At 34.6% G+C, this 16658-nt stretch overlaps 2 protein-coding genes across 3 annotated transcripts; one reads left to right on the top strand and one right to left on the bottom strand.

Annotated features, from left to right (window-relative positions):
• Positions 1 to 1279: 1279 nt before the first annotated feature.
• LOC126705324 (triacylglycerol lipase 1) lies at positions 1280 to 8354 on the bottom strand. Of its 2 annotated transcripts, XM_050404230.1 has the most exons (9): positions 7973 to 8350; positions 7714 to 7824; positions 6874 to 7014; positions 6187 to 6297; positions 5959 to 6102; positions 5834 to 5874; positions 5664 to 5740; positions 2866 to 2961; positions 1280 to 1752 (listed from the first exon to the last, which is right to left on the bottom strand). In XM_050404230.1, exons 1-9 carry the CDS (start codon positions 8153 to 8155, stop codon positions 1427 to 1429), a joined length of 1230 nt encoding a protein of 409 aa, XP_050260187.1. In that variant the 5' UTR covers positions 8156 to 8350; the 3' UTR covers positions 1280 to 1426. The 2 variants fall into 2 exon arrangements, with proteins under 2 accessions (XP_050260187.1, XP_050260188.1); XM_050404231.1 differs by lacking the exon at positions 6874 to 7014 and having other exon boundaries at positions 7973 to 8354.
• A 2068-nt stretch (positions 8355 to 10422) lies between these two features.
• On the top strand, positions 10423 to 15642 carry LOC126707713 (methylthioribose kinase-like). The gene is made up of 6 exons (XM_050407574.1): positions 10423 to 10787; positions 11311 to 11620; positions 12147 to 12321; positions 12422 to 12623; positions 14228 to 14442; positions 15247 to 15642. The coding sequence occupies exons 1-6, from the start codon at positions 10602 to 10604 to the stop codon at positions 15416 to 15418; spliced, it is 1260 nt and encodes a 419-aa protein (XP_050263531.1). The 5' UTR covers positions 10423 to 10601; the 3' UTR covers positions 15419 to 15642.
• The last annotated feature ends 1016 nt before the right edge of the window (positions 15643 to 16658 follow it).

The raw sequence follows: 16658 nt of genomic DNA, 5'->3' as shown, positions 1-16658 counted from the left end.
ATTTAATTAAAATAAAAGCCAATTTTTTCCACATCTCTCTATCTCACATGTGTGCCTCTTCCCAAATTCAAATTCTTCTCAAAACCTCAGGCCCCACACACCTCAACCATCGTCCAAAGAGAAGGAAAAAACTAAAATTTTCTCTTAAGTTTACTTTTTAATTTAATTTTTGTTTTCAGAATTAAGACTACCCGTAATTTTTTATTAAATCCCACCATCAATGTGATTGGATCCATAAAATGAATTTAATTTAAATTTACTCTCACATCAACTCAGCACAAAATGCACTGTATATAACTAAACTTGACGAATCTAGTTTGGGCTTCAGCAAAGCTTTCAACACTTGTTGCACATCAGTTTCCGAAAAAGCCTCTCAGATCCCAGTTTCATGAGCAAAGGAAATAGCTTGAATAGCACAAAATGCAGTTGCGTCAGCCATACCTAATAAGAAAGCTCCTCTAGAGCACATAGCAATTGATGGCATTTCCTTTCTTTTTTTGGTAAACGATGACATTTCCTTTGTCATCAAGTATATACACACCCAACCATACGCATTCCAAAAAATCCTGCATTATAACAGCAGCAGCCCAATTAACTTATACCCCCCTTAAGGAACAGATTTCCATCTTACTTCTACAATAGGATGCTACTGTTGTAATTCCAACCTTGCGATAGAAGCGTGTTGACATAGATAGCTGAGGTGGGTGGGACTTGAGGTTTTAGGAAGAGGCACACATGCGAAACAAAGAGATGTGAAAAAATTAGCTTTTGTTTTAATTGATTTTGAAGAAGGGTGTTTCAATCTCTTAAGTTTGTTCCACCTAAGCAAGAAACATGTGCTTGTCACATGCAATAAAATTTCGTCAAACATAAAAACAAAAGTAACACCATGGTGATAAAATAAAATTTCATCAAACATAAAAACAAAAGTAACACCATGGTTATAAGTGTGATAGTTTAAGGTGCAAAATGTGCATTCGGATAGTTTATGGTGTTCGGATAGTTTATGGTGTAAAATGCAATCTGGTGTATAGTTTAAGGTGATAAAATGTAATTTTCCCGAAATTAAACCCAGAAATTCTTTCATCTTTCTTCTCCTGCCTTCTAGGCAAACAGATATTTTAGGCTTTTAGCTTAAAATTTATAGAACGTTCAAGTACTGAATGGCATCTCCTCTAACCATAAACAAGGGTTAAGGGTGCACTCAGATTCAATTCGTGGGTGCTCGAGTTGAATATAACAATCAAAATAACTATTTATAAAATACTGAAAAACATAATAAAAGCTGATACGAACTGAATTTTTAGACTAAAAAAGAGAGATGGGGGATATCATTACATTTACAATATGTGCACATCTGGAGAGTTTCAAAGAAAAAAAGAGAGTACTTCCAGAACTATATATTTACACATTACATGCACTCATTTTAGTAACTACTACTAGACTTTCCCCATGACCTGAAAAACCGAATCATATGGTCATAAACATCTTTCTTTGCATTTACGCTCAAAAGGAAATCTATATGACCATAGTTCTTGAGATAAAGCAACTCAGGCTTGGACTGCAATTGCTTTAGAGTGTGCTGCAGATCCGTAACATCAGCTAAATCATCATTACCCCCATAAGCTATCCATAGAGGCAATGACTTGGGTATGTGACCAAGATCGAAAATAGGGGGCTTCATCTGACCGTAAAGCTTCAGGTTTTTGATCAATCCATAGTCATACTTGGAAAACTTACCTTTACGAATCACTACAAGACACAATGGAGATTATTGTAACAAAACTGCCCAAAAGCATAAAGCATACCCTCTGCCTCTCTTTTCCCCAAGAAAATAGAGCTTTCTTTTTTTTTTTGGGGGGGGGGGGGGGGGGGGGGGGTTGATGAAGTTTCTCTTCAAGCTAAGTTATGTTAACAAAAGCATATGATAGATTTGAAAAAGACATTAGTTCCACTTCCAATAAACAAGTACCGCAAACAGGATAAAGAAAAGAAAATATTTATCTTTTTTTATTCTAAAGAAGAGCCCATTGAAGTTGCCTCTAGGTGGTTATCTAATTTATAACCATCTTGATCTTAGCTGACAACCAATTTCCCCCTTTATGTTCCATCATAATTAGAGGGGGGGGGGGGGGGGGTGGGGTGAGGAAGAGGAAGTTGTACACAGGATTTCTATTAATTAATTGTAAGACAATCATTTAACACCAAAAGCTTAGTATAAGATTAAAGAGATGCACAAACTACACCCCACTCTGTCAATAAACAACAATAAAATTATCATGGAGGTGGTATTCCATTCAACAATAAATTGGAGTATTACCCACCAAAACCTTCCCTCTCCTCCCTCCCACCCAAAAGAAAAAGAGCAAGAATTGCAAAGAAAATACTACAAAGGTCAAAGGGGTGCAACACTGCAACTCTAGTCATGTGCATTATAAACGCTCTTTTTCCATCTCAAATTCTTCAACCAAATTCATAGATATTACATACGAGGGCACTGAAAACACATAAAAATTTATATAGTAAATATATAATACCTTTGTTTAGTGATTAGTTCACATATTCTAGAGGCTAAATCTAACAAAATATATATGGTTCTTCAAGTGCATTGCAGACTTCACAGGGTTATTAGCGTATAAATTAAACTACAACTTATAGCAGTACAAAGAGCAATGCCATGAGAATATGATAACAAAATCTGAAGCATTCCTAAAATATCAGCCTCAACACTTTTGCAACTATCAAAGTGCAAAACAAGTTTTTAAGAATTACACAAAACATCACACAAACTACTAGAATTTAGTCTAAGAGGATGATAAACTGACTACTACAGAAGGCAGCTAAAAGAAAATTTGTAGAACATACTTTGGAAAAGATGACGCAAGTTCTTTGAAGATGATGGGTGTGGTTCATATTCAAGATAGAAATCCACACGCGAGTTATTGAAGCAACAATTCTTCCCTGCAACATTATTGAAACATCTTCAAAAGAAGTTAAATGAAAATACACACATATATCAAGCATTTATAATATAGCATAAGAGCACCTTCCCCAAATTTGGTTTCATTAAGTTGCTAAATTATTACTTTCAAAGATTGTAAATATTAACCCAAAACCTATATCTATTTCAACCTTGTACTATTAACCATATACACCACTTGATTAAAAAGAATAATAAAAAAACAATAAGTTTGGTCTTCTTTAACGATTGTACAAAACCATGTACCAAGTTATCAACTCATTGCAGTAACTATTTTATCAAAAGAATTTGCACATCCAAGAAAATGAGATCCAGAATCCTAAAAGAATGTGGGCATGCAAAGCCTGGCATGTGGGAGTGAGAAAGTGGGGATGTTATTATGCCTACAAAGGAAGGACCTAAGCATTCAATTTTGGGGTTGGCCAATTCACTTTACATGAAGTCCTTCAAACAATATTGTAATGAACTCTAACTCAAATGGCACATCCTTACCTTGTAAGAATAAAGTGGAAAGTAAGATCGAGTGCTCAAGATTCTCCAGGTGTGTGGGTGGGTGCAATTACCCAAAAAAAAGGAAATTTCAAGGCCCAATATTATTGGACGGATTTAGCTCAGCCTACCCAATTTTATCTTATAAAGTAACTTTGTTAAAGATCAAATTTTAGGCTGATACAGTGTGTATATTAAGATGTCAAGCGTGCTTGGGAGGACAGGTACTGTAGGATTACATGGAATTACACATGGCAAAGGTTTTGGTGTTTTATGAAACATAACAAAGAATTGAAATCCTTTTACAATTGTATCCACTAAAAATAGTTTATGGGTAAATAATGAGAACCTTGTTAAAATTTGGAACTCCTTAAAATTTCTAAGAACTTATGGATAGATTAAATAAAAAAGAAAAAAAGAAAAAAAGAAAAAAAAAATGAAGAAGAAGAAGAATTATAAGGCAGTCCCTAAAACAAACAATAAACCCCACTTACCCTAATCCATGTAAGTCCCCCCCCCCCCCCCCCCCCTCCCTCTTACAGGTTTTCTAGAATCAACCATAATGTACTGTAATATTATTATTAAAAAAAATCATTCTCTTCTCCATAAAGACCCAAAACAGCAAAGCCATACTCAAAACCTGAAGTAAATTGAACCTAAATATCAAAACCAACACTAACATTGATGTCAACAAGCCCCATTGCAAAACTTGTCCCAACACTCAATGAATTCATTGTAGCAAGAATAGTTTTATCATTCTCTTTATCTCATTCTCTTCTCCATAAAGACCCAAAACAGCAAAGCCCTACTCAAAACCTGAAGTCAATTGAACCAAAATATCAAACCCAACACTAAGTTCAATGTCAATGAGCCCCACTGCAAAACTGGTCCAGACGTTAGACTCGATGAATTCAATGTAGCAAGAAGAGTTTTATCGTTCTCTTTATCTCATTCTCTTCTCCATAAAGACACAAAACTGCAAAACCCAACTCAAAACCTGAAGTCATTTGAACCTAAATATCAAACCCAACACTAACTTCGATGTCAACAAGCCCCATTGCAAAACTGGTCCCAACACTAGACTCATTGAATTCATTGTAGCAAGAAGAGTCTTAGCCTAAAGTCATCCCATATTTTTCAACTCCATCACTTAGGGAATGGAGCTTGTTCTTAGAGAGAGAGAGAGAGCTGGTATTAGTAAAAAGATAAATTCTAAAAGGATGTTATTTTTGTAAAAGTGCAATATTTCATGTGTTGAATTTTAACCTGAAACCAGATGTGAAATAACTAAGTTAATGAATATAAGTTATCCCTATAATTTATCAGAAGAGAAACTGATAAATTTAGGTCTATTGATTGATATTGTAAAGAGAGTTGATAACTTGAATTAAATTCTTTATCAGTTAGAATAATATTCACGTAAGGTTATTCCTCTTAAAAAAAGAAAAAAGTATAAACATATTTTCTATAAACATATTGAGGTTGATTAAATTATTATTTTTGAATAAATAACGAAAAATAAATTAACTATATAATTTTTTTTTTTAAATTATTTAGAGTGTGCATCAAGTGAGCAAAAATCCTAGCTCCACTATATGGCAGAGACATGACTTCTCAAGCATGCATGAATAGAGGGTGTTATTTTGAAAGACATGTGGCCTATTTGCATGGATAGTCACAGTTAGTTTTTAGAACTTAAATGTGGAACCGCCATCAATCTCTTGTCTATATAAGAGATGGCAATACACAGAAAAGGAGATCCCTATCGAACAACTAAATAAAACCATTATGTAGTCTTACCCTAGTGTTATAGTTTCTCCACCAATGAAAGGTTTAATGCTTGCAATGGCTAGGCAATTACCAAAGGAGCAGTTTATAGCAACGGCTAGTAAAGTTCTTTAGGAATAGCTTTCAAAAGTCATGCAAAATTCCCTGAAGTTCCAAGGAGGGGAGAACCCAATTCTTCCTTTTTCATTTCCATAATTCCATTTCTTTTCAGTTTCCAAACTTGGGTATATATTTGGTAAATAGGAACTAAGCATATGACATAGCACTTTCGCTTGAACAAGAAATTGGAGAAAGAACGCTTCCAACAAACATGTCATAATGAATGTGTAAACACAGTGCATATATAGAGCCATGTCCAAACACAAATATGCACACATGCGAGGAGAGAGAGAGAGAGTAGAAGAACCTGTTATGGAAGATAGCAAGTCACTGCAGTCTACATGGCCATCACAGATGGAATCCATGAGGTTGATCCCCCAATCACTGAAGATCATGTAGAAGTTCAACACAACACACTTAATACTAAAGCCTAAGTATAAGCAAAAGAAGAATAATAGGATAAAAGCAGTTTATAACCTTCTGAAGTCGAGTTCATGAATGCCCATGGCGAGAATCATCTGTCCAAAGCAAATATATCTTGGTCATTTTTAACATCAGAACCATTTCTACCGTATCATCCAATAATGGCAGATAAGGAATACCTGATCAAGATGCATGTTAACCATTCTTAGTACAAACGGAGCACTGACATGTCCCAAGTATGATATTGGACACAAAAGAGCAGCAGCTTCAACCATTTCCACTATATCTGGCTGAGTGAATGCAGCCAAAGACATGATTGTCCCCTGAGCAAAAAGAAAATTAAGTATATAAAAACGCAAGTAGCCAAAAGGCAAGAAGAGTATATAGTAAAAGAAGAGGTGTAAGACCTGTGAATGTCCAACAACAAATATTTTGGTATTTGTTATTGAATTTATGTAGCATATCATATCTGCAAGATCATGAAGAGCCAATTCCTGCCAACTCCAATCCCAAAAATCCTGCAAGAAAAACTTAAGTTTAGCCTAGTCACATTACAGATAAGCAAAGCATGTTTTAGACGCCCAAAAAAAAGAAAAAAAAGAAAAAGAAAAAGAGTTTTGAAGAGAATTTCTATGAAGTTTTCTTAAATCCTTTTTGTCAAGGTTCTAATTTGTTCATGTTCATTTACATATCAAGGTAAGTTTATCTGGGGATTGACTGGTATCCTGAGACTGTATTTATGTTGCATGTCAGTCTCACTAGGAATAATTATACTCAGAGTCTATATGTATTCCTTTCCTAATCCCCTTCATTGTCTCCCCTGCCCCTATGAGATTTTCAATACTCAACCCTCACATAGTGATGCAAGAAGAATGGTGCACCTACTGTTTTAGTTTCTCACTAGATTTTTTATACTATTTACAAACAGATATGATAAATTTGTTCATTCACTAAATGCAAGGAATTAATCAGAGAAGATAACGACTTTTCACATGCAATTTTCAGGCACTCCGCTATGACTACAACCAACCAAAATTAAATGGAAAAAGAACTTAATAATAGGAAGAGAGACAAATCATATAAGCTGCATAAACCTTATCTTTCTCTGATAAAAATACATGCCCATGACTCCAACGTGTTCCACGCACATTTCCTACCCAAACATCGAAACCATGATCTGCAAGGATGAAGCCCAATGATTGTTCTGGCGAATCCAGAAACCACGCATCACCTGCCTGTTTGTATTTAAAATCTAGGAAACAATGAGATCAAGTAAAGCCAGTAAACTAGTTTCTTCTTAACGATAACTACGTAATCCCATCGTTGAAAACTTATTCAAAGAATGCTTTTAAAGAAACTTCAAGGCAGCACTCTCATGCATACCTTTATGTAACTGTTGTAATCACCAATTGTAGGAAAATTAAAAATATTTCATTCTTTTCCAAATAAATACAGTTGAATTTTATTGAAAAGCATATATTAAGTCATTGGGAGTGTGAGTGAAATATTTATTGTAAACTATACTCATGCCCATTTTTGGCATTTTCTTGCCAAATATTAGTTTTTACCCAAAAAAAAAAAAAAAAAAAAAACACTAAAAAGCTTCTACCCAAAGTTACTTTGTTAAGTAATCCCTTTTGGAAATTGGTTTGCTAAACTCGAGTTCCAAGCAGATAGCCGCAGTCTGATTGAAAATACCACATCAGACAATCCAAGTGAGAAGCTAACCTTTTGGAACTCGAGTTAGCTAAACTTGATTTTCACTTGAAACTCGAGTTTAGCAAACTAGAGTTCCAAAAGGTGTTATGTAACTAAATAAGTTTGGGCGGAGGCTTTTCAGTAAAGCCCCTATTTTTAAACATACAATTTTCTTTTTCTTTTGTTTCTGGGCACAAATGTATGCTAAAAGAGAGAGAGAGAGAGAGAGAGTTTACCATGAAGAGTCCATGCTGAAGCAGAACCGGAGGACCCCGTTGTTCGCTTATATTCCCAGTACGAGAAGACACGCGATGAAGGGCCAATAAGTAACCATCCTCTGTTTGAACCTATAATTGAAATGACTAAATGTAAGAAGACATTTTTGTAAGGAAAATCTTCAAAGCTCACATGGTCACAGGTTGCTAAAATTGAAAAAAAAAAAAAAAGTTTCTGAAAATAGAAACTAATTAAGGAGAGACAGAGAGAGAGAGAGACCGTGTGTTCGGAGCAAGGATAACCGGCGGGGAGAATGAGATGGTTACACAAAGTGTCGTTTGGCAATCGAGGGCGGAGACTGGGAATTCCGGTAGGTGTCGCGGCGAATTGTGCGGCGGCGAATTGGGACGAGAAGAGAAAGAGGAGGAAGCTTCGCACAACCACCGCCACTGACTTCGCCATTGTCAAAAATTTGGATAAGGAAAGGGAGTGCTTAAAAAACAGATACCCAATACAATACGTTTTCGGACACAGAATTTCGCTTAAAGCGATTACCACTACATGGAATTCATCTCTCAAAATCGGAGAGAAAATATAAACGAAAACTCCATCTCACCTACCCCACCTACAACATCCCATGGTCCATATTCTTATCTTCCTTGCCTTGTCTTTGTTAAAATTTAAGTATATAAAAATAAAATTGAATGCCCAATATTTCGTTGAGAACTTTTAAAAATAACTAGTGTGTTTCGTGCAAATGACGATATATTTAAAAACAATTATATATGATTTGAAATCTAATTGGATTTAAGTTCTTCCGTTTTTGCCTCTAACAATTTACTTGCTACAAAAATTAACAAATTAAATGAGACACATAAAGTAAAATTGAACTCCAATTAAAATTTAATAAAAATCTAATTGAATTTAGACCTTTTGATTTTTGCACATAATAATTCACTTGACAGAAAAATTTAAAAATTAAATGACACGTGACACAAAATTAGACTCCAATTTAGAATTTAATTAAATTTTCTCTCTGATTTAACTATTAATATATAAATAAATAAATATATATATATGACTTCTAAATTTGAATTTTTTTAGTTATATGATTATGTTCTTTATGGTTTATTATATTGGACTTCTTGTTTTCTACATTAAATTAACTAATTTGGTACAAAAATTTAAAAATTTAAATTAGATGGGATACGTGGCGCAAAATTAAACTCTAATTGAAATTCAATTTTTACCTAAATTAATTCACTTGGCACAAAATTCTAAAATTTAGATTAGATGAGACACGTGGCGTAAAATTAGATACTAATTAAATTCCAATTTGAAATTTAATTGGATTTTCCCTCTGGTTTTCCTATTATTATATATATAGATTATAATTCACACACATTTATCAATGGAAATTAAAATTCAACATGATTTGGGTCGAAGTTATGAGCACCCAAAGTAGTTTTTTTTTTTTTTTTTAATCAAAATTTAGTGTGTGTTTGGATTGAGATGAAAAATTAAATTTATTTTACTATTCAGTTTATTTTTGTTACTATTTATGGGCTTCACTGCACTTTTTGGTACTATTCATGGGCCCTACTATATTATTTCAACTAACTTTTACCTTTATCTACAATACTTTCTGATGGTGTCACAAAAAACACCAACTCCTGAACTCGTCCATATGACTCGTCCAATGAAAGACCAGCTAGGGCGAACCAGGCAAACGAGGTGATCGTCCCAAGCGTCCTTGTTGACCTCGTCCGTCCATCCCATGGAAAACTTGTCCATCCTTAGAATCATTTGGACAAGGACGAGCCGTCCTTGATAGTTTCGTTCGTCCTTAATGAAAGATGGACGAGTTCATTGGATTGAACTACTAAGTGCCAAATTCTCCATTAACCACTATGGAACGCAAGTCCAACTGAGATAACTTCCATGGCGGTTATGGAAGTTAGCTCCAAATTCTCCAGACTCCTCGACATTAAGAACGGTTATTAAACAGATAACCGTTCCACACATGCTATATAAGCATTCTTCGATGAGAAGGTAAGGCCATTTAGACATTTTATTTTCAGAAGTCACTTCCTTCTTACTGAGAGTTCCAAATTCGCTAACTTCACCATCGGAGGACTTTTGGCCAGTCCCCACCGGTCTCCTCTGATTTAGTGTTTGTTTTCAGGATCCAGCCTTAAGATCATCAGTGCCCGAGACTTATTAACCAACTGATTTCCAAGGATATATCACTTTCAACAATAAGTTTTCAATTTCAGCAAAATAAATAATATCTAAACACACCCCTAAAATTCGGTCCGGTACCTCCAACTTATGTTATGTGAACAAGAAAAACTGCACAAACTTTTATACAGTACACAGGTCACATGTAACCTTAATCAAATGCCAACTACTCTGTATCAAATGATACCAAATTATATCATTCATATCAAAATTCTTCATTTTTTTTTCAAAATTCAATAAATAAAAATAACGGTTGCAAAAATAATATGATTTTCACTTTTTATTTATTAGTGGGATACTTATCCAAACATAATCTTTTATCCAAACATAATCTTTAATACTGCTAACATAAAATTCATCAAAAAAAAAAAATACTGCTAACATAAATAACTTCGACTTATTTTTAGACAAATCCTAAAACCGACCAGATTCGTTGTACCCGACTGTGTTTTTATTAGTATCTTTTTTTCCCAAAAGTCCTCTCTCACTCTATTCTCATTCCTCATCCATCATTTCAACGAATAATCGCAAGACTCACGCCTCTTCTTCTCGACCATTCTTCCCCACACAAAAAGGAAAAACCTCGAATAACGCCAAACACTCTCACTTCTCTTTTTTAGACTAAAAAAAAAGCCACTACTTTGTTCACCACTGCTCACAAATCACAATGGCTTTCACAGAGTTCAGGCCTCTGGACGAGAAGTCTCTGATCGAGTACATAAAAACCGTGCCCGCTCTGCACTCTAAGCTCGGTAACAACCTCGACGACATCAAGGTTAAGGAGGTCGGAGATGGCAACCTTAATTTCGTCTTCATCATCGTTGGCCCTGATGGATCTTTCGTCATCAAGCAGGTCTTTTTTTTTTGTGTGTGTACATTTTGTTTTTCATGCTGTGTGTGTTTATACTTTATAGATTTTCTGGGCATTTTGCATTTTATTGGTTGGGTTAGAGAGCACGAATTAAAGAAAGAAAAAAACTTGGAAATGGGTTTGTTAGAGTGTACAGTTTTGTGAAGAAGAGCCAAAAGAAGCTTTGAAGAAATTGGTTATTATGTGAAAGTAATTCACTTTTGCGAAATGTATTGGATTCCAAAAGAAAAAAGATGTTTTGTAATGTTGTAATATCTGCAATCTCAGTTGTCACTTAAAAATCATCAAAAGGTAAAATCTAGCTAAATTCATGGTGTTTAGTCTGTTAGAATAATGGTTAAATGATTAAATTCTGCTTTTCGTAATAGCTTCAGCTTTTTGGGACAATCGGTCATTTATCATGTATTTCAGCGTTTGGGGTTAGCGATAATTTATCATATACTAGGAGATGGTCTTTGGTTGTTGTGTCCTCTGCTGTAATTTTTTGTGCTGTGTGATTCTGCAGGCTCTTCCGTACATACGTTGTATAGGGGAATCATGGCCGATGACTAAGGAAAGGGCATATTTTGAGGCGGTGGCACTGAGAGAGGAAGCTCGCTTGAGTCCTGAGCATGTCCCTGAAGTTTATCATTTTGATCGTACTATGTCTTTGATTGGCATGCGTTACTTAGAGCCTCCGCATATAATTCTGAGGAAAGGGTTGATTGCCGGAATTGAATACCCCTTGCTGGCAGAACACATTTCAGAATTCATGGCAAGGACACTTTATTTCACATCCCTCCTTCATCGTTCCACCACGGAGCACAAACGTGCTGGTGTGTGATATTTCCTATTGAAGTGTGAGCCTTTTATATTGTAATTTTGTATTATTATTGGTTTCATCATGTTTTATATAATCTTCTACATTATGAGTCTGTTTTCACAATATATATATATATAATTTAATGTTACAACACCTGAGTTGCAACACTGTGTTGTAAAAGATAGTGCAAGCAAGACTATTCTCACCCCAATCAATTCTAAAGCAAACTAATGATTGGAATCAAACCTCCACCAACATACTTCGATGCATCAGCACCTTCAAACATACTATCTTCCCCTTTTGGTGTTACATCACAGTGTTGCAACTCAGGTGTTGTAACATTAAATCAGCTATGGCTAAGCCTGAACATTAGTCTGGAAAATTGACCACAACTTGTTTTGATTTGTTTATTTATGATTTACCTATTTCCCCTTACTATGAATTTATTTTCCACAATTTTTTTATGTTTGGTGTTTGATGAGTTTATTCAGAGCATGATTGTCATATATGGTAGTCTAACTCATGCTTGTTCTATGCAGTTGCCGAATTTTGTGGGAATGTGGAATTATGCAGGCTCACTGAGCAGGTTGTTTTTTCTGACCCTTACAAAGTTTCTGAGTATAACCGTTGGACTTCCCCTTTTCTTGATCTTGAAGCTGAGGCTATTCGAAAGGACAATATTTTGAAGCTTGAGGTTGCAGAATTGAAATCTAAGTATAGTACCTTCATTGTGGTTATTTGCTTTTTATAACATGTGGCAGCAGTTCTATTGTTTGTAGTGTTTTATGATATTAAAGAGTTGCCTTCCCTTTAGGTTCTGTGAGAGAGCCCAGGCTCTTATACATGGAGATCTCCACACTGGTTCTGTAATGGTTACTCGTGAGTCAACTCAAGTTATAGATCCAGAATTTGCATTTTATGGGCCTATGGGTTTTGACATTGGAGCATTTCTTGGAAACTTGATTTTGGCTTTCTTTGCACAAGATGGACATGCTGATCAAGCGAATGACAGAAAAGTATGTCCTGTTTTATAGTAACTACCTCTTTGTCTTTATTTTTTCTTTTGAAAAGTAATTTTATTGAAAAAATGCGTGAGCCTCTCTTTCTTTAATTTAATGTTTGTTATTTCTACAAACCATTTATTTTCCTGTAAAATAAACAGTGCAGAAGGTAATGCCAGTATCTATCAGAAAAAGAAGAAAAATCTAACGCCAGTAAATAATAAACATGTTACATTCAGATTTTCCACCTGAATTTTCTTTTCTTGCTTGGACTTTGAAACTATGTTGAAATTTCACTAATTTATCTCAAAATATGGGAAAAGAGAGAAGGATATATGGGAATATGGAAAAAGATTCCCCTTAATAGGGGTGAGCCCTTTCCTTTACAACACCACCACCAAAAAGAACAAAAAAGTGTTAGTGCCAAAAAGCCCTTTCCTTTACTTGGCATAGTTTTTTTTTTCACCCAAATTATCCATAAGCCATTTTACTCCGAAATGGCAGTGTAATGAAGAGTAAAATTTGAAAATGAATTTACACTCAAGCAAACAAACAGAAGAAAATGTTATTATATGAGAAAACATTGTCCATTGATGATTTTATGTCGAAAGAAATAAAGTCTAGTAGTACTGTAGTAGTATGTTAGAGTTTATATGGCCTGGTTTTTTCATCATTGCAGTGTTTGTATTTGGATATGTTTTGGAGCCATTCGTGGTTGAATACAGTATTTTTATGCTCTTTCTTGTTTCTTTTAAATAATGTTATTTACATGCTATGTATGTGGGTGTATGCTTTTTGTTGTGTTATGTACTCAGTTTTAATTGTAGTATGTAATTTTAATTTTTTTCCCTGGATCCGCATGTGCTTTTTAGTGCATGTTACTTCTCCTGCTGGATTACTATCTGAAATTTTGTCTATCCACAGTAATATTCTTTATTTCTATGCTTTGAAGACCTTACTTCTTCTCTTAATAATTTTATCCTATATATCTTAGGATCTGTTGCAGTTCCATCATTGAATATGCTGCCATTAATTTCTGTTAATTTTGGAGAAAATTGTGTTAGGGTCTTTCATTAACCCTAGCACTGGTTTTATTATACTTGCTTAGATATTAATATGCAAATTACGAGTATTCCCCTCTTAAGTGGCAACAAAAAGAAAAGAAAGAAAGAGTGTGCTTAAACTATGTGTCCCAAATTTCTACAACTCGAGTTATGCCAGCATGAAATAATCATGTGAAGTTCATTGATGGATTTGTAAGAAATATGAAAAGATGTTTAATCCGATTATAATGAAGATAAAGTACTTAAGCTCAAAGTTACTATGGTTTATAGTCAAACATTGTATACAGAACTTGTGATCATGAGTTCATTATGAAGTGCTGGACAGTTGGAAAGAGATGAAGCCTGATTCGTATAATGCTTCTACTCTATTGATATAACATCTTTTTCTTTTGGTGAAGTTCTTTGCTGTTGGTTGTTTTTAAGGAAACTATCTATTACAGTTTCCTTATGTAAAAAGGATGACTTGTAGCCCTGCTTGTAGGTGTTTCCTTATTAGTTCTGTAACTCTCTATCTATTCTTAAGGGTCATATCTGATATTTAAAATAATTGTGCAGAAATATAAGGAGTGGATTTTGAGGACAATTGAAGAGACTTGGAATCTTTTCCGCAAGAAATTCATTGCACTTTGGGATGAGCACAAGGATGGTTCTGGTGAGGCATATCTTCCTGCAATATATAACAATCCTGAGCTTCAGCAGCTTGTACAAGAGAAATTTATGGATGATCTGTTCCATGACACCCTTGGATTTGGTGCTGCCAAAATGATAAGGTAACAAAACTGACTACAGATTTTTGGTTTTCACTCTATTTTCTGTGTTCTGTTTGTAGAATTTTTCAATGTTGATTCCTTTTACTGCTTTTGAAGGTTTAACCATATTACTTTCAAATATTAGAGCTTTCTCTATTTTAGAGTTTAACCAATGGGCTATAACTCAAATGGCACTACCTTCTCTCATAATAATGGGATGAAGTTTAGTTGTGGGTTCAAGACCCATTAGGTGCAAGTGTAGCTTATCAATTTTTTATTATTATTATTATTATTATTTGTTTTTATAAAAATTACTATCCTCAAGGCAGAGGGTTTTGTGCATCTCTAACAGAACATAACCTCAGAAGCTAACTAACTCATTGATGGAAGATTTCCAAATTTCAAAGAATTAAGAGTACATTTTTATTCCATAATTGAAGTTATTTGTTTATAATCATTAATAATCAATAAAGCCTTGTCCACACCCTAACAAATCTTTTTTGCATTATGGATTGCTTTGAGTTTGTTGTAAAGCCAATCATGGACGCATTTTTTAAGCATGGAAATATGTTACATAGATTAGCTTCTAACAATAAGGAGTCATTTGTAATTCACTTTTCTTTCATATTATCTATTGAGTGAAAATATTATCCCTATGTAGTTTCTAGATGGAAGATGGTTAACTAACAGAAAAAAGGCAATGGCACTGCATATTTCATATTCTGCTAATGTTCATCCTTTTAAAATCTCTAGTGAAATTCTTCTAATAATGTGTTGATTTTATCTCCTATAGCTGATTCTTTTTGGGCATCTTCTGATTGACAGGAGAATTGTTGGTGTGGCACATGTTGAGGATTTTGAATCAATCACTGATGCTAGCAGACGAGCAGATTGTGAACTCCGGGCCCTTGAAGTGGCAAAGTTGCTTCTCAAGGAAAGGAGAAAATTCCATGCCATTACTGAAGTTATTTCAGCCATGCAAAAATTCCAGTCATAACTAAGTTTTTGGTAAAATGATAGTTTGCTTGAATGTTGGGGTTTTCCAGACAAGAATTTCCAGATATTTGTAGAATGAATTGTTACTATGTGTATTGTAATGTCAACATTAAGACAAAGTAATAAGATTTCCTTTTTTGCTGTTATTTTGGTTGCTTCATTGCTGTGAACTGTGATTGCCGAAGGTGCTTGCTTGTTATTAATATGATTCTATCATTTAAGTGATGGGCGGGCCTGATAATTAATATTTTGAATGGTTCTTTAAAATGCTTTTTGTAGCACCCAGAGAGCTTTTGTATTCAATGGCTATTAAAGGCTTTATACACTATTGAAATTTGGTTAAATGTGTTGGGGGCTATCATTGTCAGAAGAAATATGCTAGGCCTCCGTTATTGTCTTGGGACGAAACAGGAATATTGTTGTGGATTTTATCCTTGAAGTTACTCCTCAGAGCCGCAGGTATGCAGGATTATGAACGCATTCACATACTTATTAATTATTTCTAGAATGAGCTCCCTGGAAGTTTGAGTAGCATTCCTCCAAACAGAAATAAAAAGCTGTTTCGAGTGTCTTCTGTTAAAAAAATTACTGTTCTAAGATGTTGATTGACTTGCCTTCCATGTGTATGTGCATGCTCTTATTATGTTGAAGTAGAACTTATTCACCTCAAAGTTCTCCATTAGGTTTGTATAAGGGTTTTCCAATTTTTATGGCTTGGCAGCTCTTACTTAAGACCCTGATCTACTCAATTTGTTGAAGCTTAATTGTATGGTTTTGCCCTAGCATCAGATTGGTCAAGACAGGTGACACTTGGCCCTGAAATTAACCTTTCAAAGATGGTCATATGATAATTATATCGGACCTATTTGGATTTGTAGGGAAATTCAAGACCTTGTCCTTGTGTCAGATATCTTGCACATGCCTTAAGCTAAATCAGATGTCTCCTCTGATGTCATTGATATCCTAGTTAGCAAAGCCCTTTAGGTTATTTGGATATAATGCTGTACATGTTATGTTTTACTTAGAGAACAGAACAAGATGGTAGGTTCGATGTCTCTGTTATGCGAGTTGCAGCCATGAAATGAAAAGAAAATGCTTTTCGCGACTTTAGTTCCAGGCTTTGCTTCTGTACTTAGCCTTAATTGTCACTCTATAACTGATCTACTCTCTTAAGTCCTACCTAGCAGCTCAACAAAAAATGTTAAAGATGTGTAGTACCTTCTCTTCTTGTGGTTGAGCTC

Source organism: Quercus robur, chromosome 11 (assembly GCF_932294415.1).
Source record: "Quercus robur chromosome 11, dhQueRobu3.1, whole genome shotgun sequence".
Taxonomy (NCBI): domain Eukaryota; kingdom Viridiplantae; phylum Streptophyta; class Magnoliopsida; order Fagales; family Fagaceae; genus Quercus; species Quercus robur.
This window is presented reverse-complemented; position numbering and strand designations above follow the sequence as displayed.